At 38.2% G+C, this 27,299-nt stretch overlaps 1 protein-coding gene across 3 annotated transcripts; it reads right to left on the bottom strand.

The window, feature by feature from the left end:
- Nucleotides 1-91: 91 nt before the first annotated feature.
- On the bottom strand, nt 92-27,266 carry DDX42 (DEAD-box helicase 42). 3 transcript variants are annotated; one of them, XM_016204490.2, is made up of 18 exons: nt 27,162-27,266; nt 23,277-23,513; nt 21,416-21,566; nt 17,251-17,312; nt 15,850-15,886; nt 14,869-15,018; nt 11,783-11,887; nt 10,676-10,795; nt 9,708-9,884; nt 9,015-9,143; nt 8,349-8,448; nt 7,751-7,798; nt 7,112-7,209; nt 5,756-6,032; nt 5,043-5,269; nt 3,480-3,590; nt 2,211-2,312; nt 92-1,613 (listed from the first exon to the last, which is right to left on the bottom strand). In XM_016204490.2, the coding sequence occupies exons 2-18, from the start codon at nt 23,495-23,497 to the stop codon at nt 918-920; spliced, it is 2,811 nt and encodes a 936-aa protein (XP_016059976.1). In that variant the 5' UTR covers nt 23,498-23,513; nt 27,162-27,266; the 3' UTR covers nt 92-917. The 3 variants fall into 3 exon arrangements, with proteins under 3 accessions (XP_016059976.1, XP_016059981.1, XP_016059988.1); XM_016204495.2 differs by lacking the exon at nt 27,162-27,266 and adding an exon at nt 26,332-26,717; XM_016204502.2 differs by lacking the exons at nt 15,850-15,886; nt 21,416-21,566; nt 23,277-23,513; nt 27,162-27,266.
- Between the last annotated feature and the right edge of the window lie 33 nt (nt 27,267-27,299).

Genomic DNA, 27,299 nt, shown 5'->3' with positions numbered 1-27,299 from the left:
GGCTGCCATTAAGTGCTAACTTAAGTGCTGCACTGTTCTAAATCATTTAACATGTACTGACTCCTGAAGTAGAAATGACACAATCCACAGGTCCCAGTAAAACATTTACTAGAGCAAGCAGAAAGAATGCACATCTTAAAGAAACCTTCACAAAGTCACAAAATTTGATGTATATTTCTTTTATAAACAAGATAGAACAAAAATCATCAAAATCATTTGAGCAAAAGATTTTTCTACCATTGTGGCAAGTTAAAAAAAAAAATAGAAGACAGTTAAAAGCTGTTGGGGTTTTGTTTTTTAAATTCAGCAACATTTCAGACCTGGAGCCATCCTGTTTTTTAGGACCATCTTTCCTTCTTTGATAGTAGTGGCTCTGGGTCAGGCAGGCTTCTTCCTGTCTCAGGGCTGGATACAAACCTGGCTGGGGAACCTAAGCATTTACTCCCACTTAGAATCAAACATCCCCCCTCCTCTGCAAATATCTGGAAGCACTTTCGTGATCCCAAACATCCCTAACACCTCAAAGGACTGGGTTTGCAAAAGCCAACTCCTAAAAGGGACTGCCTGGCCACAAAAAAAATTTTACTTGTAGATGTTTGTAAGATGATAGTAAAAAATATACACTATATATGATACAAACCTAGAGTGAGTTTTGTACCCTATAAGGCCCTCATGCCAAACCCAGAGCCAAAAGGAGCTTCCCAGCTCTCACTGCTTCTGAGGATCAAAGCAGCCCCAAGAAAATAATCTGAAAAACTATTCAGACGAAGGGGTAGGATAATGTCTCCAAGCGCCAGCTATCCACTAAGGGCAGGAGGTCCTTACACCTTGGGCCCCAACCCAGCCCTGAGACACCTACTTACCAAAAATCTTTCTAAAAATAAAATTAAAGGATTTCACGCTTCAGCACATACCATCTAACTGTCCCACCGACTTTTCTTGCGCTTGGGTGGCTCGGGGACTGCGAAACCATCAGCTGTCTTATCTGTCTTGCTGTCCATCTTGTCGATCTTGCTGCTATCCACCTTGGGGTCCATCTTGTTCTCACGGTTACAACCTTCTTTCCTGCTTTCACCATTCCGGCCATCATTTGCACCTCGGCTCTCCCCATGTCGGCCTCCACCTCCTCCATGCCTGTTCTCCCCATGACGATGGCTATCAGCATGACGGCTGCTGCTTTCCGGATAGCGGTATCCATCTCCATGGCGACCACTGTCTCCATGACGTGGGCTATCACCATGCCGATTGCCACTGCCACTCTCTCCATGGCTATGGCGGCTACCACCCCGGTTCTCAGTGTATCTCTCTCTTTTCCCATTGTTACCCCCAATCCCTTCTCGGCTGTTATTCCCTGAAGCTGAGTTGACTCCCTGGGCTCCGGCAGTGGGGTAGGTCACTGGTGCACTGCTGATGTTCCCAGTATTGCCAAAGCCTGGAATGCCCTTGGTGGCACTGGCAACAGGGCTGTCAGGACTGTTAAGGCCCTGCTGGGCTGAATTAGTTGGAACAGAATTCAAGCTCCCTGCACTTGTCCATCCACTTGCCCCAGCAGCAGAACTCCCAGCCTTCTGGTTGCTTAAGCTGGCGGCAACGAAGTGACTCTTGTACTGTGACTGAAAGAGAGAAAATGAAAATAGGTAAGATGGTGAGTTCAAGAAACCTGTATAATAAGCTTGGCAATGATAAAGCATATAGGAACTTGGCTGCTCACACACAAGATAATATGCTATCTTGGCACTGTAACTTTAGCATCCTAACAGCCCTACAATCCTGTGATTTCTCATCAGTCTGGAGATGGATAAAATGTGTAAATTAAGGCCAACTAGCTGGAGGGGTAAATGTAAAAAAAAGATTGAGTTCACAAGATACAGAATCAAATTTGTCTTAGCTAAAAAACGGCAATTACTGTCAACCAGGTTGCAATAGCCTTGGAAGTGGGCAATACCATAGGCCGATAAGGCAGGGAGGGAATAGCAATCCTGCTGCAGTACCACAGGTAGATGACCAACAAGAGGGGTTTCTGTAGCCTCTACACCTGCATCTCTAGGTCAGCTACAGTTAGGTTTATATTCAAAATGGAAAGCAGTGAGAAGGCCCTAAATCCAGCATCAAGCCTACAAGCCCAGCTACATCTCAAGACTAGGCCCCCTTGACACTGCCCAAGAGTTAACTGCTGAAGGAAGCTCTTTTAGCTAAATGTGATCTCAGACCTGGAAAGCTGCTTTCATTGCCGTCAGCCGATCTCCCATGGCTCCTGTGGAAGGCTTGTAGGCCTCATAGTTGCTCATTACATTGTTGTTATTTCCTCGGTCCTAAAAAATAAGCACACCCATGAGGATGGACGCAAAGCAGGAAAGCCCCCTGCTATAGACTGGGTCTCAACATACTGAAAACTGAAGAGAGAATGGGGACAGGATATTTTTAGAAAGTTACTTGTTTTGTGAGAAAAGGTGTGGTAATGAATATATTGAGAAATGTGATGCCTTTCAACTAGTATTTCTATTTCTGGGAATTAATCCTAATAATCAGAAATGAGGTCAGATTATGCTCAAAGGTGATTATGTGGCACTATTTATAAACACCAACACGAGCGTCTTTGTGTAATTATGTAAAAATTGTAGTAAGAACGAAAAGGCCACAGGCAGTATAGCACATGCTTGACTGCTCATCACTCACCAGTATGTAATTTTGGGTGTCTCAGCTTTATTATCTGTACTCACTCTCATTGAGTGATTGAAAGACTGAGTTAATTAATACCCATGCCTGCTTGGAATGGCCCTGGCACATAGTGAGTGCTCAATATTAGCTATGGCTCTCATCCGCATCATTCACATCATCATTACTATAATGTGGGAACAGGTTATTTATTTATCAAAGACACCAAGTTAACTACAATGCTCCAGAAATGAAGACTTGGCTTACGGATCAGAATAACAGGAAACAGGTAGTTAAGACAGTCAGAGGGAGCTTTTGTTACATGATTTGTGAGAAAAGCTCTCTCTCATCGCTCTGATGAAATTTCTGAGTACAGGAATCATTCCTGAGTTTAGTTACAAGATATTACTAGAGTTTACACAGTGATTCTGTGGCAATGTCTTTCTGACAGCAGGCTCTATCTAGGCCAGTGTTGGAAAACAGGCTGCTGGGCCCCACCTGCAGAGTTTCTGATTTATCAAGTCTGGTGGGGCACAAGTCTGCATTTGCTGCTAGTCCAGGAACCACAATTTGAGAACCACTGCTAACCTAGACTGATTTCCTGAGCATGTCTAGTCAACCAAGTACACATCGGTGCTTCTTCAAAAGAAGTCACAATACTAAGAACCAGCATTAATACGGAACTAAGCCAGCAAATTAAACACAAGCTTCCTTCTCGACAGGGTTCTGAACACACTGAGGTTTTCTCAGGTAGAGGAGAGTAGTCCTCACATCACCCAGGACTTGGGACCAGCCTTAAGGGCCCTCCTGTAGTATGGACTCACCGTGTTCTCAGAGCCTAGGCCCGGCCGCTCCCTGTAGCCTAGGCCGCCTCCACCGATGTTCAGCTTCTTGCCTTTCCCTCCTTTGAAGCGGGACTTCCGAAACCAGGCATTCTGCGCAGAACACAGCTCAAGGTGAAGCCAGGATAGGGAGAGGGGGCCAGAAGAAGGGTGCAAGATCAAAGACGAAAGTAAGTGGGAGGGGAGAGCTCTTTGCTTCATCTTTAGCCAACGTACTTATGGCAACGGAGAAACTGTTCACAAGAACCACAGATTCACTTCCTTTAGGTAGTTTAACCCACCAATTTGTCAGGAGGCGTAGATCCTTATCTAAGGCTTCCCTTACTGCTCCTTCCCCCAGGCCTCCAGGAAGGGAAATGGTTAGTTACTCTGGCCACTTCTAACTTCCTTGAGGAAAATAAATTTTTTTTCTATTTTTAAAATAATCTACATATACCACTGGGCACAAAAATTCAGAACTTTTAAAGAATTAGTGTGACCCACACTAAGTGAAGTGAGGTTTACTAGAATCGACTCTAGGCCTAGAGGCCCAGAACTGGTAGCCACATAAATAAAAACAAAATTTTATTTACTCATAGAGCCTAAAAGTTTTCACTGAATTTGATCACTGCCAGAATACTACTAATCAGATTTATTCACAATCTCTTCAAAATGCAAACATCTCTGGGGAGGTTAAAGTTTTATCTGACAATCACACATGCCAAAGTTCTTGAGAGGCAGTGCAGGCTTGGCAAAGGTGATGAGAGAAGCTGATCAGTCTGAGAACTCAAGAAGCCTGAGGCACGAAAAGAGATGTAGAAAAATGCCAAAAACAAAATGTATCTTGTTCAAAATTTCAGTTTAGTATTGGCTCTCTATACCCAGGAAAGGGAAGGAAACATCATTCTACTCTCTCAGGCAATACAGGTCATTTACTCCCAGGACCTAAAGCACGAGCAGTACCACACAACAAATGCATTATGGGTCCAGTGCTGTGGGCTGACCTATCTGAAAAACACTCAAGTCTCTGCTCTTAGAATGTGTATTCCTAACACATTTGTAATTCAGGGACTACATGTATTAACATGTATTAACAAGACTCAAGATTTAATGTGGTAGGATGCCTCGCTTGGTTTTGGATTGCTAAACAGGGTGGTCCAAAATACGAGATCTAAGTCTATGAGGACTAGTTAAATAAATCATTTTTTAAGACATCACACATTTTTAGCTCCCAAAAGAGAAGTCTGTTGGGGGGGATAGAAGCCATCTTTGAGATTATACTTACAAGTGTGCTATGGGGCAAGCAGGTAAAAATTTCACAAGGAAAGATTTTAGCACAAAGAAATGAACAGCTTTTCAACATAGATGCTCCTGAAAGGACAGGATGAGAAGACAAACCAGACGAATTTTCATGCCCTACAAAACTGATCATTACCTCTAAGTACTATCCTCCCCACCCCCACCCCTTTTCTAGACATGTTTCTAGGTTTTCTGCCTTAGGCTTGTTGAAGTTTTTTCACTTAGTTTTACAACTTGGAGCAATCTGAAGCGTGCCCAGCCCCTCACCTGCATCGCCAGATCTAGGAGTTCCTTAGAAACATGTTGGTTGGCTCCTTCCAAGTTCCGGACAAGGTCACCAGCAAAATTACTGTCCTTGGGGGTCAGCAAGGTATAGGCCACACCCTTCTCACCCGCTCGTCCTGTGCGGCCAATCCTATGAGTATGTGTATCAATGTCTCGAGCCACATCATAGTTAATGACAGTCTTAATTGAAGGAATGTCCAGACCACGGGCTGAAATAAAAAACCAAATTCTTTTTTTCTTCATCAGGAGTCAAAAGACCAAAGTAACCCCAAATGCTAAACGTCTAAGAACCCAGATTCCATTCTTATCTAGGCAAAGTACATGGTTTGCTGAGCTGAGATGAAGGCATATAAGTTACTCTTCTAGAACAAATGCCACTATTGTAGATTCTATGATGCAGGACCACCTATTATAAGGTACATACATCTGCCATCAATAACCTGCCATGGCCTCTCTCTTGTACCAGGAATATATAAAAAAATTAAAACCAGCATCAAATATGCCTTGAGACTGAGAAATTAATTTCTTTCTGGTTGTGAGCAGTGTGCTCTGAATTGCTACTCCATGGGTTGTGGCCAGCCAGGCTAGCAGAGCGCGCTCATTCAGCTTGACCAAATATTAAAGGTCATATATAGCAAGACAGAGCACCCTTACAATATAGGAACCTAAGGTTATTGGGGAAATTCATACTCTACCTGCAACATCTGTGGCCACCAGGATGGGGATGTCCTTTTTCTTAAAGTCTGAGATGACCTTGTTCCTTTCACTCTGATCCATGTCCCCATGAAGCAGCCCAAGATTATGGCCCTCCTGTTTAAGGTTATTGGCTAGCTCCTCAGCATTGGCTTTTTTAGTAACAAACAGGAGGACACTCCCTGAAGATGTAAATTCAACAAGACGTCGGGTAAGCCAGTTCCATTTACTAGGCCCGGAATGGAGAATCTCCACAATCTGTGTCACATCTTCATTCGCCTGAAGAGATGAAACAGAGGCTTGTGACATCTCTGCCATAGGGCACCTGAACAAGGACCAGACATCACATTTCCTACCTGCATCTAGCAGAACCTTGAACAATCCCTCTTCTCGTGTGCCTTCCTTCAGCAAGTCAAGTGCAGCTCAAAACTTAAGTCCCTTCTCAAATCACTGTGCTCTCCATCTCCCCTGATGCATACATATACCAACTAAATCTGTTAGCTGCAATACTTTTTTATATGCCTATTCAGGTTATTCTTAATAATTAAGCTCCTTTTCTGCCTTTCTCACTCACTGTTCCTAGTACAATTCATACATGCACACAGAAGGCACTCAAAAATGAAAAAATGGACACTGTCAAAATGCTAGCTGCACAGAAACTTTAATAAACATGGCAGGCAACTTAAGGAATTCTCAAGGCAGCCTTAATTGAATTCCAAATCACAATTCAGAGAAATTTTCCACATAGGGCATTTGTACAGGTAAGGAAAAAATGTTTAACCATTTTCACCAGGCCATTCACATCCCCCACTCCATGCTGTGCAGGTCTCCTCCCATATCATTTTAAATGTCAGTTCCATCCTAACTGACAGGTAGTCTTCTAGACAAAGCTTGCTTCTTTTTTTCCCCTAGAAAAAGTTTTTTTTTTAATTATGGAAAAATTTTAAACATTCAAAAAAGTGAAATGAACATCAACTCCCATGTATCCATCATCCAGTTTCAACAACTATCAACATTTACCAATCTTTTTTGTCTATCCCCCACTAGTTTTTTAATTTTTATTTATTGATCTTTAGAGAAAGAGAGATTTGTTGTTCCACTTATTTATGCACCCACTGCTTGATTCTTGTATGTGCCCTGGCTGGAGATCGAACCTTGGTGTACTGGGATGATACACTAACCAACTGACCTACCCAGCCAGGGCTTCCCCCCTCTTATGATATTTAAAGCAAGTTTGAAACATGCTGTCTCATCCATAAATACATAACGTTTTTTTCTCAGCAGTAAGAAATTAGTTCATGTCTCCATAATCTGCGAAATAACCCACTGGGGTCCCATCCAGCCCTGCTTAGGGTTACCTCTCCAATATCTCCCTGCACCACTCGAATAGGGTCGATCAGGATATCTCTGGCCAGTTTTTCAATCTTTTTCCGAAAAGTTGCACTGAATAAGAGAGCTAAAAGGTAAAATAAATTCTGTTAAAATAACAGTATGACTTTTTTTAATAACCATTAAGCTTCCTACTGACATTAAAAATATTGTTTTAAAAAAGTATTCAGTTTTTAAAAATAAACTTACCTGAACTTTAACTTTAATTAAAAAAAAAAAAAACCCTGACTCACTGAGGGAAAAAGACTTACTCGTATCCTATTTTTACACGTGTTTGGTTAAGGCAGGGTTTGTCAGCACGGTTCTAAAAGGCTCTTGACTTCAAATAAGCAGATCTGCACTGTGCATTGCCTCTACCCACCAATAAAATTATAATTTGGGGTAAGTCACTTAATTCTCAGCCTTAGTATTTATCATCTACAAGTTATATATGATGACCTCTATGGTCCTGTCTGTGCAGCTCAGATAAACTATCATTATCTCACCCTTTATGGTTTTCACCAGTACACACACATGATCATTTCTGCTGCCGTTACTGAGTTCTTATAAAATAAATAGGAGTTTATTCTGAGTACAAATGTGGTTTAATAAAACTGCTTCATACATACTTTGTCTGTCAGGACGGACATGACTGGCTATGGATCGCACCTGGTACTCTGGAAGAAGTAGAAGAGTAAAATTAATATAACTCTATAATAGTTTGGGATGCTTTGAAAAGTCATTTTAGTAAAAAATATTCATATGAAAGGTTGTAAGAATTATTCAGTATGAAACTCAGAAAACACATGCCATACACCCAGCTGGGCTAGGCCCAGTGCTGTCCCAATCAATAAAGATAGTTTGAATTTTCACACAGCCAGGTTAAATGAAGGACAGGAAAGCAAAGGGCCTTGAATGAAATGACATCCACCTACCTAAGAACACAGACCTTGACCTCCACAATCAAAAACATATGAATAAAAAGAAAGCACAAGAGACAACATTTCCTCTATATACAAAGGCACTTTCAACTGTCTTCAACTCAATCACACCTGACAGACTTTCCCCGAGAGAACTCCTAAAAATAGTTGTTTTAGCTATAGCTCTACAGTCTAACCCTACCCATGAGCATTTTTAGCTTCTCTCATGCAGAAAAAAAAAGAGGTCAGTCCATACATGGAAAAAACTAGTATCGTTAACTACTAGAAACAGGTATTCAAAGCATACCAAATCCCATGTCAAACATACGATCTGCTTCATCAAACACAAGGTAAGAGACTCTTTGAAGATTAGTAGCTTTCTTCTTCACATGATCAATCAGTCGGCCCTGAGATCCAGAAAATGAATAGTAAGTATAACTATAGGCATTTACAAGAACTTTCTAGAGCTGTGCTCCTGGCAAAAGTACTAATACTCCGGTGTTAGACTGCAACAGACCCTGGTCTAATAGCCTCAAACTTTATGCACTACATAGCCCAGAAATTTTGAAAACTTCATTAAATTCTTCCTTTACATTGAGATTTAAATTGTGGGAAAATGGCCAAAACTATTTTTGTCAGGCATTCTGAAATGACCTAATTTAAAACCTTACTGATGAGCTTTAATGTTTAGACTACAACTTTTAGGCAGTCTGACCATACTCTGAATATATTTCTGATTCTTGAGGCTCTCGGTGACCACAAATCCATTTTCTAGGAGACCGTAAGAAAAACTATTTGAAATAGAAGGGAATTTGTACGTATTAATATATATGTCAGAGAACCACAGGCTGTCACTCATCAGAGTATTCTCAACCCTGCTCTACCACATTTTAGGGGGAATCCCCTCCAATAACTTAACCATTTTTCCATACTAAGAGAGGCTGAGAAGCCATTTAAACCAAGACATACTTACTGGGGTACACACAACAATCTCTGCCCCTTCCTGAAGGGCCTTGGCCTGCTCCCACATGCTCCCTCCTCCATATACGGCCACCGATCGAAGATTATATGCTTTCCCAAACCGCTTACATTCTGCATGGATCTGCAAAGTTGTTGACATAATGACATATTAACAAACTCTGACACTAACAAAAACCTGTCTCAACAAAAAAGGGAGTTCTAAAAAATACACAGAATGCAATGTCATAGAAAATAAAAAGCTGGGAAATACTTTAAAATCACAATTTATTCATCAAGTACATGAACAAAGTGTCGTTATCATGTCCAACAGGCCACCCAAAATCTTATCGTTATTCACTTTTTCCTTCTCTTCCTGAGCAAAATGAATCCAGGACAAACACAGTGGGAGGTTACAATACAAACAATTCCTGTAGCATTTTCTTTCTCTTAAAACAGTTTTTCAAAGAAAAATGTGTATTTGGTTATACATAAAACATATAACAATATTTTCCATAAGTTTCCTGATAGCACAATGTGAATGTACTTAATGCCACTAAATTGTACATTTATCAATGATTAAAGTGGGAAATCTTAGGTGTATTTCACTACAATTAAAGAAGAAGTTTCCTGGTAATTCTACCCGCTTGACTCATTGGTCCCTCGCTACTTCACATTTGCAAGGAGGCATTCCACACAAAGCACATACCTGCTGGCAAAGCTCCCTTGTAGGACACACAATCACTGCAATTGGTCCATCACCTGGTTCCAGTTCCTTCTGGTCCATTATATGAATCAGCATGGGCCAGATAAAGGCTGCAGTTTTCCCACTGCCTGTTTTGGCAATACCAATCATGTCTCTACCACTTAATGCCACAGGCACACCCTAGAGAAAAATAAAGTATATCCACTTTTAACCTTCTATTCTAAAGATGTTCTGAAGGAAACCCTGGGGAAGGGGTAAACGATTAACATTTCCACTGGAATAAAATTATCCTGGGCTATGCATACTGACTATGGAATAACAAAAAATACCTGGCATTCCCCTAAACTTCTTGATTTGTAAGAAATATTATCATTCTCTTCATGTGGATCAGCCACCATTTACAAAATATGAATGCCTCCATATTTCTTAAATATAGAAAACACTGTAATTTATAAGTAGGTTACTAAAATTTTAAAAATCCTGTTCCCTTAAGGTACAGACTACCCCATCCATATACATAAAATTCTCATTTTCTGTGTATGAATGAATAAATACCATATGATAAATGTGAAACACAAGCTATTACACTCCCTTATAAATGAGACTTTTCAGATCATAGACAAAGGAACCCTAGTCACCAACAGTGCTAAATTTGCCCACAGAAATCTTTATTTTTGTTTTTCTTTTATCCTAACCCGAGGACATGTTTAGAGAAGGGGGAGAGAGAGAAAACAGTGATTGCTCGCCTCCCACACGTGTCCCAACTGGGGATCAAACCGGCAACCTGGGTATGTGCCCTGACTGGAATCGAACCAGCAACCTTTCAGTGCATGGGACGATGTTCCAACCAAGTGAGCCACACTGGCCAGGGCCGCACTAACCAGTGTTTTATTAATTTGACTTGTCTGTAAAATAAACATAGTCATTGACTATCATTCTACTTCATTTTTCTTTCATTATGTTTTACTTACCTGGCACTGTATTGGAGTGGGCTGTGTGTATTCGGATTTCCGAATCTGGTGCATAAGTTGTTCATCAAACCCAAAATGAGCAAAACTACTTCCTGGTCTAGGAGGTGCAGCACCAGAGACCTAGAGGTAAAGACAACTCCCAGGAATGACTTGTATTTTAAAATCAACAGCACTGCAAGTTCAACAATATTAGCCTGAGTATAAAGTGAAAATATAAGTCTGTAGCCAAAAGCATACACTGTTGAAAAGGTAAGAAAATAACAGATCTAAACCTCATATAAAAAATTTCAGGATAAATATTCCCGAGATAACTATCATATGATTTAAAATGATTAAGTGCCTAGACACCTCCTTCATCAAAATTAATTTCCTGTAAGATATAAAATACACACACCTCTCTCAGAAAACAGAAGTTCAAACATGACATAGCAACTGGTAAGGCGTAGGCCAGAAAGCTGTCCACACTGGAGTAGATATCACTGTATCATCTGTGTGTGTTTCACTTAACTAACATCTAGCAGCACTTAATGTGACTAAAGTGTAACCTAAACTTGGTGGACAATTTAAACTATTACTGTGAAATTAGTGCATGCATATTTTTAAAGGTGTTCATTTCTTCTAATTAAACAACAAACAAAACCCTGTGCTGTATGTAATGTGAGAAGCAAGTGTATCTTAATTTTGAAACATTCTGACTTTATAAACTGTCCCCATCTACTAATCTTGTCTCCTCTTCCTGAAGATGGGGACTCCTACTCTTCAGCTCTAGCCCACCCAACACAGTTCTCAACACACTGCACTCACTGGAGAAATGCTTGCTGATTAAGACCACAATGACTTACTATTCCACACACCATAGAACTGACTGAACACATTTAGCATTCACGTGTGTCACACGAAAGAAAAAACAATCCTAGCCTAAAATAGCTGGAAGACTAATACAATAAAAAGACACATGACCCAAGGGATATATTTATTACTCTATCAAAGACAGTTCAGAGACCGTTAGAAAAGAAATTCAAGGCAATTTTAGTTTGGGTAAGAATACTACTAATCCTGAACTACTTAACATTAATATAAGAATATCTGGCTTAGTGGTTGACTTACCCGAAGATTGAGCTTATGCCGGAGATCTATTAGCTGCTGTGGGGTGAGGCTGGTTATCTCTTCATGCTCATTGTAAAAATTTTTTTCAAATGGTGGATAGTCAATCTGCAGGTCCAATTATTCAAAGTTAGTCTAGAATTCAAGAGTCAATCCTGTGAGTTTGATTTTAATGCAAAATAACCTTTTACAAATATTATACAAGTAAAGCCATAACCAACTAGAGAACAAAGGAATTCACTTATTCATGACACATATCCCCAAAGTACAACCAGTACCACTCCCTAATCCCATTTTCAATATAAACACCAACTTACTTTCTAAAGAGACTCTTAAGAGCACACTTCAGATTTAAACAACCTTGACAAAGACGAAGGAACCTACAATGCCGAAGGCCCAGCTTTTAAAGAAAATAGTCCACCCTATAACATTTAAATGTTTGGGAGTAAGTGGTTCACTTAGCTCTAGCATTTAAAAATATTTCTAATATTTCCTTTGGGGAGAGATCTGTTTAGAGGAAGTTCTGTTCTTTTTAAAAACATGGAACTATTTACATAACTTTTAAAAAAGGACCAAGCATTCCCAGTTCCAAAGAGGGAAGAAGTAATTTCTGATACTCTTCAGAGCTTACTGTACTAAAAATACAAAACAGAAGCAAACCACCATATGTGAATTTGGCTAAATGATTTTCTTTCTGACAACATGGTATGTCCACAATAAATTTATTTTTTAAGGAGAATTTAAGCCTTTACTAGGTGGTCAAAAATTTTATAATTCTGGATACAGCCTAAAATTAATTACCTTTCAATGGCAAAAAGTAAGTTTTATAGTTTGCCTTTAGCATTAATAGGCAGGATCTTTTGTTATGTGCCCCAAAATGCTGTACATAACAGGATTTCCTTTAGTTGTCTTGATCAGAATGGAAGCTCCATGAGGGCAACAATTTTTGTCTGTTCACAAATTTTACATATAAATATGTAAATTTTTATATTAAAAAAACACACCACAGAATGAGAAGAAAGCTGCTTATAAGTAGAAGGGGTATCTGTCACCTCCTTTGATCTCTCCTGGAGGACTGCCCATTATATTAGGACAACTGTGAATACCCCAGAATGATGAAGTTTGAGCACTTTGTCAAGTATCTCAAAGATTTTATTAGATTATTATTTCAAGTACTTGTGTTTTTCCTTATTGGATTTTCACTCTTTTATCATGGATACTTCTTCCCAGATCAGTTTCAAATATTTAGTTTCATTTGCCACATGTAAAATACCAAGGCATAACGTAATAGCATCTGTGCAAAAGGAAACATTTAAAAAATTGAACAGACCAGTAGTTCTCAAACTTTTTGGCCTCAAGTACCCTTTACACTTAACAAAACCACAACTTTTCATTTACGTGGGTTATCTATTGATATTTACTGTGTTAAAATTAAAACAGAAAATTTTAAATTTATTCATTTAAAAATAACAGTAAACCCATTATACTTTAACGTAAATGTTTTAGTAAAAACAACATTTTCACAAATCTCTTTAATGTCTAACAAAAGGAAATGGTTCCTACTGCATGCAAATTGTTGTGCTATGTTGTTTTCAGCCCAGGAAAAAAATCTGGCTGCCAAAAGATATGTGGTTGCAAAATGGAAGAAAGTATTTATTAATAGACTTTTCAGATTCTTGTGGATTTTTACTCTTCTTCAATTCTATACTAAAACTTGGAAAAGAGGTCATTTTTTTAAAGGTTATTTTCACTGTGTGATATGAAATCATATCATGAACTTTCCACATTCTGTTACATAATAACTTTTTACATTCTGTTACATTATCACCCATGAGTCTATGATGCACTTTGGAGTCTTTATTCAGGCATGATTTTGTAACATCATGTACTGGCCATTTGAAAATACTGGTTTACTCAGATAGTATGCAGATCAAATGGTGAAATTACATTATATAATTTTGTTTTTAAAAAATCAGTTATTACTATCAATTTCATTACAACAGAATTTAAGTATAAGAAAGCTGTCAAGCTCACTGGTGAGTTTCCCAAATTCTAATTTTTGTTTGAAAGTTTAAATTTCTGTCCTGGCAATAAACACATTGTTCTCCTTAAAGTGTCATTCATTTTCTCAAGTGAAAATAATGTTCCATGAGAAAAGCAGCTAGTTCAACTCACAACTCAAACACCTAAGTGCTTTATTCGTAATTTCCATTTTGTGACACACAGAAACAGAAAAAAGACATGTAACATAAAGATCAAGATTTAATAAACAGTACTTTTTACTGTTTCATCAAAGATATTAAGTGAAGCTGGCTTTTTTCTTTTTTAATAGTGACAGTCTCGCAGGAAAGAATATACTGACTACAAGAACAGGTGGTACTACTGTCTTGATTTCATGCTAAGGTGTTAGCACAGTTTTACCTATCATTGCTTTTAGCCACTGATGCAAACAAAAGGAGAAAATCTTAGATTATGAATTTTTGATTCTGTAGAATCCCTGAATAGATCCTTCCAAAAGTCCTTGGACCACACTTAGAGAGCAATTGTTCTAGATCTAGAATCAACAGGGTATGTAAGATCTAGTCTGATATTTAACTTTGATGAAATACTGATTTTTTTCCAAGTGGGTATACTGATATCCTCATTTCCTTTTCTTGATTTAAGGAACCCGTAATTCCTGGTACCCCTCTGAAAGAACAGTCTCTTATCTGCTCCAGATCTGAGAAAAACAGGAACGGTTTACAGCAATTAAAAAACAAATATAGGCCTAAGGGCCCATTTTGAAAGGAAGATGGTTAAGTGATGATCTGGAAAACAAGTACAACTCCTTAAAAAAAAATTCTCCATATAGAATCGAGTGTGAACAAGCAATTCAGCTTTACCTTGAACAACACAGGCTATAAAGCCTCAATCACTCAGTCACTTTTTGACTCAACCACTTAGCGGAGCTGACAAGGTCCCAGAAAACAAATATTCTCATGCCATAAGGAGTATAAGTCAGGAGTATTCAGACACTGAGAAAATCTAATTATTAAAGCTGAACTGTATCAGCTTGAAACAAAAATCAAATTCAACAAGAAACACCTTACCTCTGAATGGTCAATGGGAGGAAGAGGATCAATGATTTTTTTGGAAGGTGCAATTGGATTTCCATCACTATCATATTCCAAATTATCTTCCTCTTCCTCTTGAACTACACCAGCAGTTGGGTTCTCTGCCATGTACCGAAAATAAGCTTCCTGCAGGAAAGCACAAGAACATAATCATACCAAGTACAATTGGGAACATTTCTGCTCCTATAATTAGTGCACACAGTGTACCAGATGACAGCAGTTTAAATACCTACCAAGTAAGAAGACTTTTACTAGCAATGATTCCTTTAACATAGCAGTACTCGGAGGGACAATCAGAAGAAATGAGTGAGACAGTTAGTACTACGAAATGATTTAACTTATTTAACAGAAGACTTACAAATCTGTCTGCTCCACAGCTTTCCTGGGGAGGGATGTCTACCTACCCTGCCCAGAGCTATGGAACACATGCTGTGGCTTTACCAATCCAAGTTTAGAAGTTGACACTGATTAGAAGGGTCACACAAACCTGGAAAGGGCTACTGCTCACTTTGGTTCCCTTCTCACCAACCCATAACTGAACAATGAGAAAAAAAATACTAAAGGACAGTCATTAATGTTCCATCTTGAAATACAAGAATCACAAACAGAACCCCTAGAGAGAGGCAGAGGTTAGATGCTGCTAGAGGCCATCAGTAGATCCCACACTACTCTACTTCTTGATTTATGAGAATAAACATTTGGACTAAAAAATCAAGCTGAATAAAGCTATTTGTTTCTGACGTCATAGTTGATCAAAAGTTCCATCTTCAACATGGAGGAAAGCCATGTGAATCTTTATATTACCAATTGGTTACACATGTAGAAAAGGAGCAAGTCAAATGACATTCCCTGCTGAGTGTCAGGAATGGTCATTTCAGTGAAGGCAAGCTCTAGCTTGTCCCCAGGAAAGGCTTTGTGGGGTAAAAATAAAAGATAGAAATCTGCATAGGAACTCACTTGGTCATCTTCCTCTTCAATGTCATCTCGAATACCCCTGGAAAAACAAGCGGAGAAACAAACTTCCCTGCAAATGTTCCACATACCCAGCTCCATACTTATAGCAGATTAGTGTTGAATTCCATACAGCACAGGAACTCTCAACACTAATAATAACAAAGCAGCAATAAGCACACTGTAAACTATCCATCCATCATATATGTATAGTTTCACTCTATATGCTACAGTTTGCATTTGTTTTGAATGGGGTGCTATGGTGCCCCTAGAAACATCAATTACTAACAAGGGTTATAAGGAGTAAAAAACTTCTGAAAATATATACCCAAGGATCCTAGCCTTGTCAACCCCATACAACAAACACAACGCAGTTGTGAGAAGCCTTTTATATATTTTTTTTAAATCCTGCTTTTGGTACACTGAAAAAACATTGCAATTTTCTTAATGTCCCCCAGAGTTTCTAGCTCTGGAGCAACTGCATTCACCTAGAATACCTGGGTACAAAAAGAAAAACTAAATCAACTCTTGGTAAGTCTGAGACTAAAACTACTCCTAAGCAGTTCACCTAGAGAAGGGGACGAAGGCCACTTGCTGAATCTCTCAGGCGCTATTAGAAGGTATGGTTGCTTAGTTCCCACAACCGTCTCTTTCTCCTCAGGCTTTCTGCCTAACCTAGAGTGCTGATTATTCCCAAGGCAAGGACACCGCCACGCAGGGTAACTGAAAGGATGCAACACACAGTAAGCACCACAGCGAGAGCCCAACCTCTATTCTGCACAGGAGCCTTGGGGAGGGCCCGAAGCACTGATTACACCAAGCAGAGGGAAAGGCCAACCATGCCTACTTGTGTCTGGTACCAAAAGCCTTAAGAGGAGTGTATTTAGCAAGGGATAGAGCAGAATTCTTTCCCAGAAAATAATGTACTTCAAATTCTGACTTTGCTAAAGCAAGGTGTCACTCCTTAAATTAGATTTTATTATTTATTAATAATACAGTTTTTAAATGACATAATCACCATTACTTCTCATAAATCGATCCTATAGGCATTAAATTTTAATTATGAATAAAACTCAGAAAAATGAACCCGAACTTTAGTAATTATCCTCTTGACTCCCACTGTAACTCATTCTTCCATTCACTTAAAAAAACCCAAAAAACAAAAAAAAACCCTACAGAATATCAAATACCATTCTAACAAAAAAAAAAAAAAATGCTTTTTGATTACTGCAAATTTAAAGACTTTTGTCATCTCTATTATCTGCAGAAATATTGCTCAAGATACAGGGATAACTTCAAGTCAAGAAACCTACATATTTTAATTTTTCCTCTATAAACTTTGGGAGATACAGGTTTTGCAATACTTTACTTTCTATAACCTTTGTGAGGGAGAAGAAAACAACTTACTTTACGTTTTTTCTTTCCTTGTCCTTTTCTTCAAGCCTCTTCATGTCTCTAGCCGCCTGATCCTAATAAAACAAAGGCTGTAAGGAATCATATCAACTACAAAGGACATTTCTTTACAAAGAATTTTTAGATTCAAACAATTTCCATCATACTCTCAGCTATGTATTTTGACAATTGCATTTTGATGCAAACTACATTTTGACGATTTTCCAAAGAAATACCCAAATGTTCTAAAAACTTGGCTATACATGAATTGCATGCCTTTTATCTGAAACTTATAACATGCATAGAAAAATTAGTAAAAATGCTTAATTGGTCACTTTTTTTTTTTAAGTTAATGATCTAATTGTGGCTGTAAAGGACCTTAAATTCAGGCAAATCAGGGTTGTCAAGGTGCAGCTTAAGACCATTTGCTTCACAATGGTAATTGGGGCTAGTAAAAAATGCAGATTTCTGGATCTTGCTCAGGAAAGGTTGCTGTCAACCTGGGGCAATTTTGTCCCCAGTGACATTTGGCGATGTCAGTAGACATTTCTGACTGTCACAACAGTCAGAAAGAAGAGAGAAGTGAACAGAGGTTGTTACTAGCATCTAGTGGGTAAAGGCCACAGATGCTGCTAAACATCCAACAATGCACAGAACAGTCACTACAACAAAGATTTATTGAACCCCAAATAGTCCTGGGGTTGAAAACCCTGCTCTAAACCTACTAGATCAGAATCCTTGTGGGTAGTTACATGCATGTAGTTTTCCCATTTTCCATAGGCAATTCTTCTACAAAGCAAATTAATAATCACTGATCTAAATTAATTCTTTGTTTTATGTGTATGAAAATCAAGGTTAGAAGAATTAATTTTTCCCAAGGTTAAACACATTCTACACAACTGTTTGTTATAAAGCAACATGAATTTTTCTGACTTCTTTCATTAAAAAAAAAATGCCGCTGTATTAAACTGGGTGTGGTCAGGCATCCTATCTAATCAAGTGGTCCTGACAAAGAGAAATTATTTTAAAAAGAAATATACACAATCTACTTTGCAAGAGATTGAGCCAAACAGAAGATATACAGGGAGGGGCAAAAGTAGGCTAACAGTTGTGAGTACAAGAATCATAGTTTATTTTTGTATTATTACTTATTATTATATTATTTTCCATACGAACAACTGTAAACCTACTTTGGTTCCACCTGTATTTAAGGCTATAACTAAAGTGAAGATGACATAAGCAATGAAACAAGAAATGGCTTACAAATACTTATAGAACATGTTTTTAAAGCCTACATAAATCCTTTTTTGAAACACTGGCTAAAAATAAATCCTCATCTTAAGTTCAATCACTAGAAAAGTTTACTGAAGATAAGGGATTAATGGAATACTTTGGCAATAGCAGTCTCTCCAAGATCACACAATATCCAATATCTCTATCCTCAAACCAGCAATACTCCTTTAGATACTATACCAAAATATGTCCTGAAGAATGATACTATATCAAAAAGATTTAACCTCCAAACTGCTTCAACTAATTGAAATGCCAAGCAAGAAAATCTGGGACATGCTTGGATATTCCCACTCAAAATGGGCGATGGCAGCTTGTGCTACCAAAAATCAAATCTAAATTTAAACCTAGAAAAAGAGCTGATTTTTCTCCTAATTCATCACTAGGGGTATCTCAAGAAATAATGAGAACAAAGTCCTTGGAGAAATGTCTGTATCTCAAGAAGATGGAGAAAACATATATATTCATATATACAAGACATCTCAAACATGACAAACCATTTATTGCCCTTACTTCTAGAGAGAACCATTTAACATGTTTACTAACTAGCTACCATGATGCAAAGCACATTGGTAAGTGTTATGGCAGAAATACACAGTGCTACAAGAACTCAGAACAGAAAGAGACCTCAGAAAGAATATGGATTTGGAGTTGAATCCTGGTTCTGAGGCAATTTGCATTGCTCTAAATCAAAGATGGGAAATTCAAATACCTAATGGGTGCCAAGCTGACAATGAATGAAGTGAGCCAGGATAAGAAAAGGTGTATTCTTTATTCTTTTGTCAGACATGCTTTGCTTGTACTTTAGTAAGCAGGAATATTCTTCTAAAGAAGCATGTTCTAATTTTTCTTGTAGAACATGGCCCAGAGTCTTTTATTTTCTGATATTTGAAAAGAGGCCCAAACTCAGAAAAATATTTCTTCACGGTAAGAAAACCACAATGCAAGTGTGATAATAAATGGCTCTAACTGTTGGCCTCAATGTCAAGAAGCAACAGGGATTGATGGAACTACGTATGGTGAACTAGAAAAAGCATGCCTTCTCTACAGCAGGCAGTTACTTGCTCAACAGCCTGTTTTGGCCATGCAAGAATGCATGGCTTAGCACTGCCATCTTCCACTTTTCGAGAGTCTGAACTTTTAGACAAAATCTCCTGATCTTAAAAGTGTTGGCTCAGATTTTAAAAAAGGCAGTGTCTAGCCAAACAAAAACACATCCATATTGGATTTTTTCTTTCCCTCCTTCCTTGGGGAAGAGATGAAGACTTCAGGTAACAAGTAAATGAGGAACCTGGAAAGCCTCTATTCCAAAAAGCAATGAAGGGACAGTTTTGAGCAAGAGGAATAACACAGTAAGAAACAAGTCTTTATTCTAATTACTCTGTCACTGTACAAAAAGAGAGAGCAGAGGGCCTAAAGCAGGGAGAATTTAGACCAGGCAAGAGTTAATAAGGGAATCAAGTAGGATGGACAGAGCAGAAACAGAAATGAACAGATGCAGGAGATACTGTAAAGACTGACAGAAGCTGGCAAATGAGTAAAGGCAGCATGATGTACCGGAAGTACGAGCAAGCAAGTCCCAGCTCTGCCACATAGTACCAATGTGATTTGGGGTAAGAGATTAGAATTATCTTGGTGTTCAGTTTTCTTATTAGTTAAATAATTACATTTGTGTGTTTTTTTCTGCCTATTCCCCAATGTTATTCTGAGGGTTAAATGAACTAAGTCATGAACATGCTTGATCATATGCTAAAAAGAAAATAAGAGGGACAAGTGAAAGGAAGAAGTTAAAGCCAAGGTGATTGTGTGAATGAATACTGGTGCCATTAAGAGAAATAAGTAAGATGGGGGGAAGGGCTGGTTGAGAAGGAAAAGATGATGAATTGGGTTTAAAGTGCCAGGGGGACCCACCCATATAAACCTGGCCAACATGCTCCTAAAAAAGCAGAGCTGAAACCAGAGACTAGAGACTAAATTCACAAATTATTCACATAGGAGTTAAGTTGTAGAAGTGTCGCTAAGGAACGTACGAAGAGTGAACATAGCAAATCAATAGAGAGAACTGTAGAACTGTCATATTTAAGAAACTGGAAGAGAATCACAAGAATAATAGATAACAGTCAGACAGATATGTAATGATGTTTTTGGTATAACAATGACATGGTAACTATGTTTTTTAAGAGTTATCTCAGAGATACAGAAATACTGATAGATGATATGATTGATATACCTGAGGTTTACTTAAAATAATCTAAATGAGGTGTGGGAGGGGTTAGATAACAAAAGACTAGCCAATGTTAGCCAATAATGTGGGGTAAAGGGTACACCAGGCAGGGGTGGGGCTCATTTTATTATTCTACTTTTGTATGTGTATAAAATTTTTCTTAATAACAAGTAAATAAATAAACAGAAAGAAAAGTCAGAGAGATGAGAAAAAAGGACAAAATGCAAAATCACAAGAGCCCAGTGAGAAGAATTTTATCGATTAGTCACAAGTTTCAATTTCTACAGGGAAGTCATGAATGTTGATATGTTGGTAGTAAGCAACACTAAGTATTAAAAGCAGAGAATACAGAATTTTAGCAAATTCCTTAAATTTAATTGCCTTACATAAATGTGAATTTAATAAATGCAGATTGAATCAGATAATGTTCATTCCATTTAAGAATATACCAAGAAGTATTAAAACAAAACATACACAAAAGTCTTGAGCTACTATGTTCAAGGGTTACAGGGCAAGTGGAAGTATATTTAAGAAACTAGAGTATAAGAGCAAAATTCTCCCCAAAAGGAGCCAGAAAACAAATTCGGAATGAGGACTGAAGCACTAGGTTACTTTGGGCTATTTCTAACTGCTGAACATTTTAACAGAACAAGAACTGATACTTGCTTCCACTTCAGCCATGAATGCCTCCAAGGGATCATCATCGCTGTCAGAATCTGCTGGCTTGGAATGGAACTGCTGGCGGGTAGGGGAGTTTTCAGCAGGAATATAAGGTAAATCAACATTGCTGGAGTCTTCTTCCTCATCTTCAAAGTATCTGAAAATTAAGATGTGTGACTGACTGGTAAAGTGAATGTTTAGTTTGGGGTCAGTGAATCTTTCATTTAACAGAAATGTTTACTATGATATATGTTAGTATTAAGAGATTTAAACTACACAGGTCAAATTAGAGACCTTTAGGCTTTGGCTAAAGACTTAATTATTAAGTATTACTTAATACAGGCAAAATTCTAATATTGCCCCAAAAACCCCCCCAGAAGCAAAAAAAAAAACCCCTCACAGCAGACTCTCCATTTCGATAGTGTCTGTTGAAATTAATTTCCAGTTCTGTTAAGTTTTCAGTACAAATTTAGTATATCACTATTGAATAGATATAGCAAATATTAAAGGTTGTATGCCATGGGAAAAAATACTTTCATATGAAATATTAAAAACCTATTTTGTTCTTACAATTCTTTAAAAAATTTTTAGAGATATACCCATAAGGCTAAGGATTTCCATCAGAAGTTCTGGGCTATTTTCTGAGGACCAACAGAAAATTTCTAAAATTAAAAAGAAATGCTCAATCCAAAATCATTTGTCATATTACTTAAGTATTCAGAAACACCTTCAAAATCTGGAGAAAGAATCACTGTCTCACTAACAAAAATCCCAGAAAAGGATTTAGCTCTTTATAAACTAAAACAAAGCAAAAACATTGTTTAGACCTTACATCAAAATTAAATAAAGCAGTAATATAACCAAATATTTAATAAACAAATTTAAATACAGTATGATTATAAATATTGTAAATGTAATTATAAATAAGTTTAAATAACTGCAGCTTAAAATTTTAAAACATTTCAAGTCTTTATAGGAATTATTTTAAAAGCTGTTATGTACCACACACACACACACGCATGCACATGTGCATGCATATCCATTTATATAGGTTTCATTTAACTAATGAAAAAGTATCCCTGAACTGGTAAACTCCTCTCTAGAATGATTCTTGACTTTGCTGAACCTTAAACACCTACTTCTCTATTGAATTCCTGAATAACATAGCAGCAGCATGTACTTTAAAAATTCTGATCTTGAGACGTTTTTTATAATTAAAAAATACACAACAAAAACTCAAGTTTTGTCACAACCAGGTAGGAATTAAGAAATTTCTTCAGATTCAGCAAAGACAGAAATTACAATCTATAGGAATTAGAATTCAAACCTTCAAACCCCACCTCTTTATAATAACCACCTTATTAGACAAAGTTAAAGAAAGATAATTACTAAATATGTTTCCTGAGAAATGTGGGCACAAATCTGAGATTTTCCTACCAGTATTAAGATCTTACAACATAACAGTTGTAACACTTGGGTGTTGAGGCAAACTCTGTCCCAACCAGTTCTGACAACTGCCTGTGTTTACAAAACAATTGATGGTGTCAATCAAAGACTTCAGTAAAGACCGTCAAAACTCTCGGGAATTATTATTTAAAATGTCTTCAGTCATATTTAGGTCTCAATGGCTTCAAATCCTTTTTAGAACAAGTAAACATATACGTAAGCATACAAGTATTATATTCCTTACAAATGAGTAAACTCAACAATTTAACTTATTAGCAACAATGCAATTCAGTGAGATAATCAATTTAAGAAATCATAATATTATTCAGGAAACAAAGTGTTCCTTTGCCTCAATTTCTGTTGATGGAATAAATTATCTCAAAGCCCAACCTCTGCTAAATTATCAGGAATTACCACTTACGCATTTTCTTCATCAAAATTGGCCCGTTTAGATCCAATTTTGTAGAAAGAAGGGAGCTGTGGCGGAGCCGACTTTCCAAATCCAGAAGAAGAGCTGGTTGCCCCAAAGGCACTGTGGGACTGTTGTGGAAGTTTTGGTTCCTCCTTCTTTCCAGCGCTAATGGCAAAACCTCCAAAGCCAAATCCCCTTTTAGTGCCAGGGCCACCTTTATTCCAGTTCATGGTGTCAATGATTGATCTGTTAGGAACAAGATATACTTATATAAATTTAACTTTATAAAGTGAATAGCCCCGTTGATTTATGTCTCTCCCAACCTCTACCTATAATTTCATTTTTAACTTTTGCCTCTCAATTAAAACTTTAACTTTCTACTTCAGATATGCAATATGCTAACTGCAATGAAATGGTCACATTTTTAAAAACACTTTAGAAATTTTTAGTTTACCAGAATCTCAATCTAAATGGGAATGCAGCATTTAATATTATCCCCTTTAAAAGGATTTGATTGTTAATTTTACACTTTTTTAAGCTGCAAAAATACTCCTAAGACAAAGAATATTTTGGAAGATCTGATATATGCTAGGCTTGTGTTAGGCAATTGAAGATACCAAGATGAAAAGACTTAACCTCTTAAATTTTATCCTCAAGGAGTTTACAGTCTACCAGGAAAACAGACCAAAAAAAATAAATAAATAAAAGCTTCATAAACAAAACAATCTACAATTACAATATAATGTAATGCTTGTTATAACAGAGACTGATGTGCTATCTGCAACACTGTCCCAAAATTAAAGATTCTGCTCTGGTAATGACATCATGAGGATTCAAAGAATCAAAATTTAAAAGATAGTTATTTGTAGAAATTATCTATGTAATTATCTCTAAAAGGTACTTATGAACCATGCATTTATTTAGCAAATGCACACTAGGACACTTCTCACGGAAGAAACCACGATTCATTGCTATGTTGCCTTATACATTCAGTTAGCCTGTTAAGGATTACAAAGAAATTCCTGAGCATGGATCCAATCAATCTAAAAACAGTACCTCATAGTATCTTTAATTAGTCTTGGCTCAAAAAAAACATTTTTAAATACACAAGTTACCTAAGTTTTGTAGAAAAGCAGGAAGCTCAGAAAGCAAAAGGGAACAAAATTTAAAACTACCTGAAATTTCCTCTCCCAGATATGTAAGTTTGATCTTTTGCTATTTTTTTCTACACTATTTTTTAAATTGTATATACACACAACTTCAAACAAAACTAAAACCATACTGTACATATTACTTTAGTTATTGATTTCTTCACCTAATGATATACTATAACATCTTTAAATGTCAATAAATACATTTCTCCACTACTGTTTTATAATGTTGTGAAACACCATATAGCTATATCCTTGTGCATACCCTTATTTCCTTAGAATCAATTTTTAAAATGCAATTGCTTAGCCAAAGGGAACATGCATTCTAACTTATTTTTTAATATATCTTTATTGATTTCAGAGAGAGGAAGGGGGAGGGAGAGAGAAACATCAATGATGAGTCATTGATCAGTTGCCTCCTGCACGAGGCCCCTACCCCCAGGATCAAGCCAGCAACCTGGGAATGAGCCCTGACTGGGAATCGAACCTAGATCTCCTGGAACAGGTCTATGCTCAACCGCTGGACCACGCAGGTCGGGCTGCATTCTAGTTTTAAAAAATTTTAATTATGACTTACACTTATGGATAAGTGTCCATTACACATTAAGTCAAATAAAAAGTAGGTAAAAGTGGACGATATGATTCAACGTAATTCAATGTGAAAGCAAGTGTTATATATCCAGAGATAGCTGGAGGGCAGTAATTCAAAATGTTAACTGCAGTTATTTGATTTTTACTTTCTTTGTATTAAAGTTTACAACTAATAATAAAAATTAAAAAGTTTATAATGGACTCTGAAGCCAATGTGGAAAGAGTTCCAAAAATGGCTTTTTATGATGACATTGTTGAAGGAACCAAGAACATGCTCTACTTTTCGGCTTCTCTTCCCCTCCCCCATAAATATCTTATAGGTTTTATTTGAAGTATTATATAACACTTAGTTCAGTCTACTTAGTATTAAATTTGATTTATGCTATGTCAATCTTCACCGTTAGGCCACCCTTAGTAGTTCCATCGAAGGATCATGGTTTGATTCCTGGCTGGGGTGCATGGTGGGGGGGCAACCATTCGATGTTTCGCTCTCTGAAATCAATGAAAAACATATCCTCTGGTGAGGATTTAAAAAAGAAAAAAAAGAAACTAAGCTGATTATATGAATATCAATTTTATAAAAACTAAAATATAAACAACTGCACTCCTCCATGAATTATACTAAATTAATACAATATAATTTAAGTCAGACCTTATCATTCCTCTGCTAAAAATCCTGTTCCCATCTTAAGCAAAGCAAAAGTGAAATCCTCACAACAGCCTAAAAGGTCCTGGTTGTTCCGCTCCCGCCCCAATTCTTTTTCTTTCCTTACCTTATCTCCTACCACTCCCTCTTTTGCTCCCAGTACAAGCACATAGGTCTTCTAACTGTTCCTTTAACAGGCCAGCACTGTCTTCTTCTAGGTCTTTACACTTTCTGTTAACCTCTGCCTAGAATGTTCCTTTTCCCAGACTCTGGCTTGACTCACACTCCCTCACCTGCTTTCAGTCTCCTTAAATATTAGGTTATCTGTAAATACATCCCTGACCACCCTATTTCAAAATGCAACATCTTCTCATTTCTCTTTCCAGTGGTATTTTTCCCTAAGGCACTAATAATCTCCTAATTTACAGTATAATGTATGTATTTGTTTACTGTCTCTCTTCCCTCCACTAGAAAGTAAGTTTCATAAGGGCAGGGGGTCAGAGACCTAAAACAATGCTAGGGAATAGGCACATAGTAGGTATCAATAAGAATACTTCTTAAATGAATGAATTGCAAATTATATAATGCCCCTTCTAGGTACGGGAAAAGACAACATATTTTTTCCACCGCTGAGAGTCTCAAAATTAATTTTTATACAAAAACACTTATTGCTCACCTCCTGTGCCAGGACTAGGCTGGCTCTGGAAAGTTACAGTGACTAAGAAATAGCATCTGCCTTTTAGGAGCTCCGGGTGTATATAGGGGGGCGAAGAGATACAGAAACATCATTACAAAAAACAACATACAGGGAAGCCAAAGGAAACTGGAGCCTAAAGAAGTAACGGGCAAAAGGGGAAATGCTTCACTAAGGTGACAAGGGGGCTATGATCCCCCCAAACTCTCGACTGTTAGTCTCTCTATTATTGGTACGTACGCTTGCAACTCCGTATAAATTATTTATTCACATCAGATAGGCTTTTAAGTAGGCCGCAAAAAAGTTTGAGACGACGGTGATGCTAATCACAATTTACTCAAGACCGCACATGGATTACCCACCGACTTCTGTCTTTAACTGTCTTCTGATGTGGCAACTTTTGCCTATAGCCCCCCTCCCCTCCCCCGATTTGGAGGCTTGCATCCGCCAATGCTGCCGCCTAAGGTCAGAATCCTCCCGGTGGCCATCGCAGCCTCGGAGCCCGGCACCTGGCAAATCTCTTCCGTAGTCAAGGGGGAGGGCGCCGCCTCCGGAAAACCGCCAACTGGGCCTCCGTACGAGTTGCGGGAGGAGCGGGAACCGTGGGAGGGCGACGCGGCTCGGAAGTACCCCTCGAGGCCTCAGCTCCGCACTACCACCCCTCCCCGGCTCCCTGGGCCTCCGGTGCCCAGGAGCTTCGCCGACTCTTTGTTAAGTGAGGCCGCGGTTCCCTGGCCTTCGCTAGGCCCCGCACTTGCTTCCAGTGGCACCACGGGGTCGCGGCCCCGCGGCCAGACCCAGCTCACACAAACCTGCTGCTGTAGCGGCAGCTACTACTGCCTCCGACGCGGAGAGAATCCCACGGCCCGAAGTACGCGCGGTCCAGGCCCCGTCCCGTCGCGCTCCTCCTTCTCCGCCCCTTTCGCCGCCGCTGCCGCCGCCTCTCGACC

Source organism: Miniopterus natalensis, chromosome 17 (assembly GCF_054644295.1).
Source record: "Miniopterus natalensis isolate mMinNat1 chromosome 17, mMinNat1.hap1, whole genome shotgun sequence".
Taxonomy (NCBI): Eukaryota; Metazoa; Chordata; class Mammalia; order Chiroptera; family Miniopteridae; genus Miniopterus; species Miniopterus natalensis.
The sequence above is the reverse complement of the archived record's forward strand: the minus strand, read 5'-3'. Positions and strand labels throughout refer to the sequence as shown.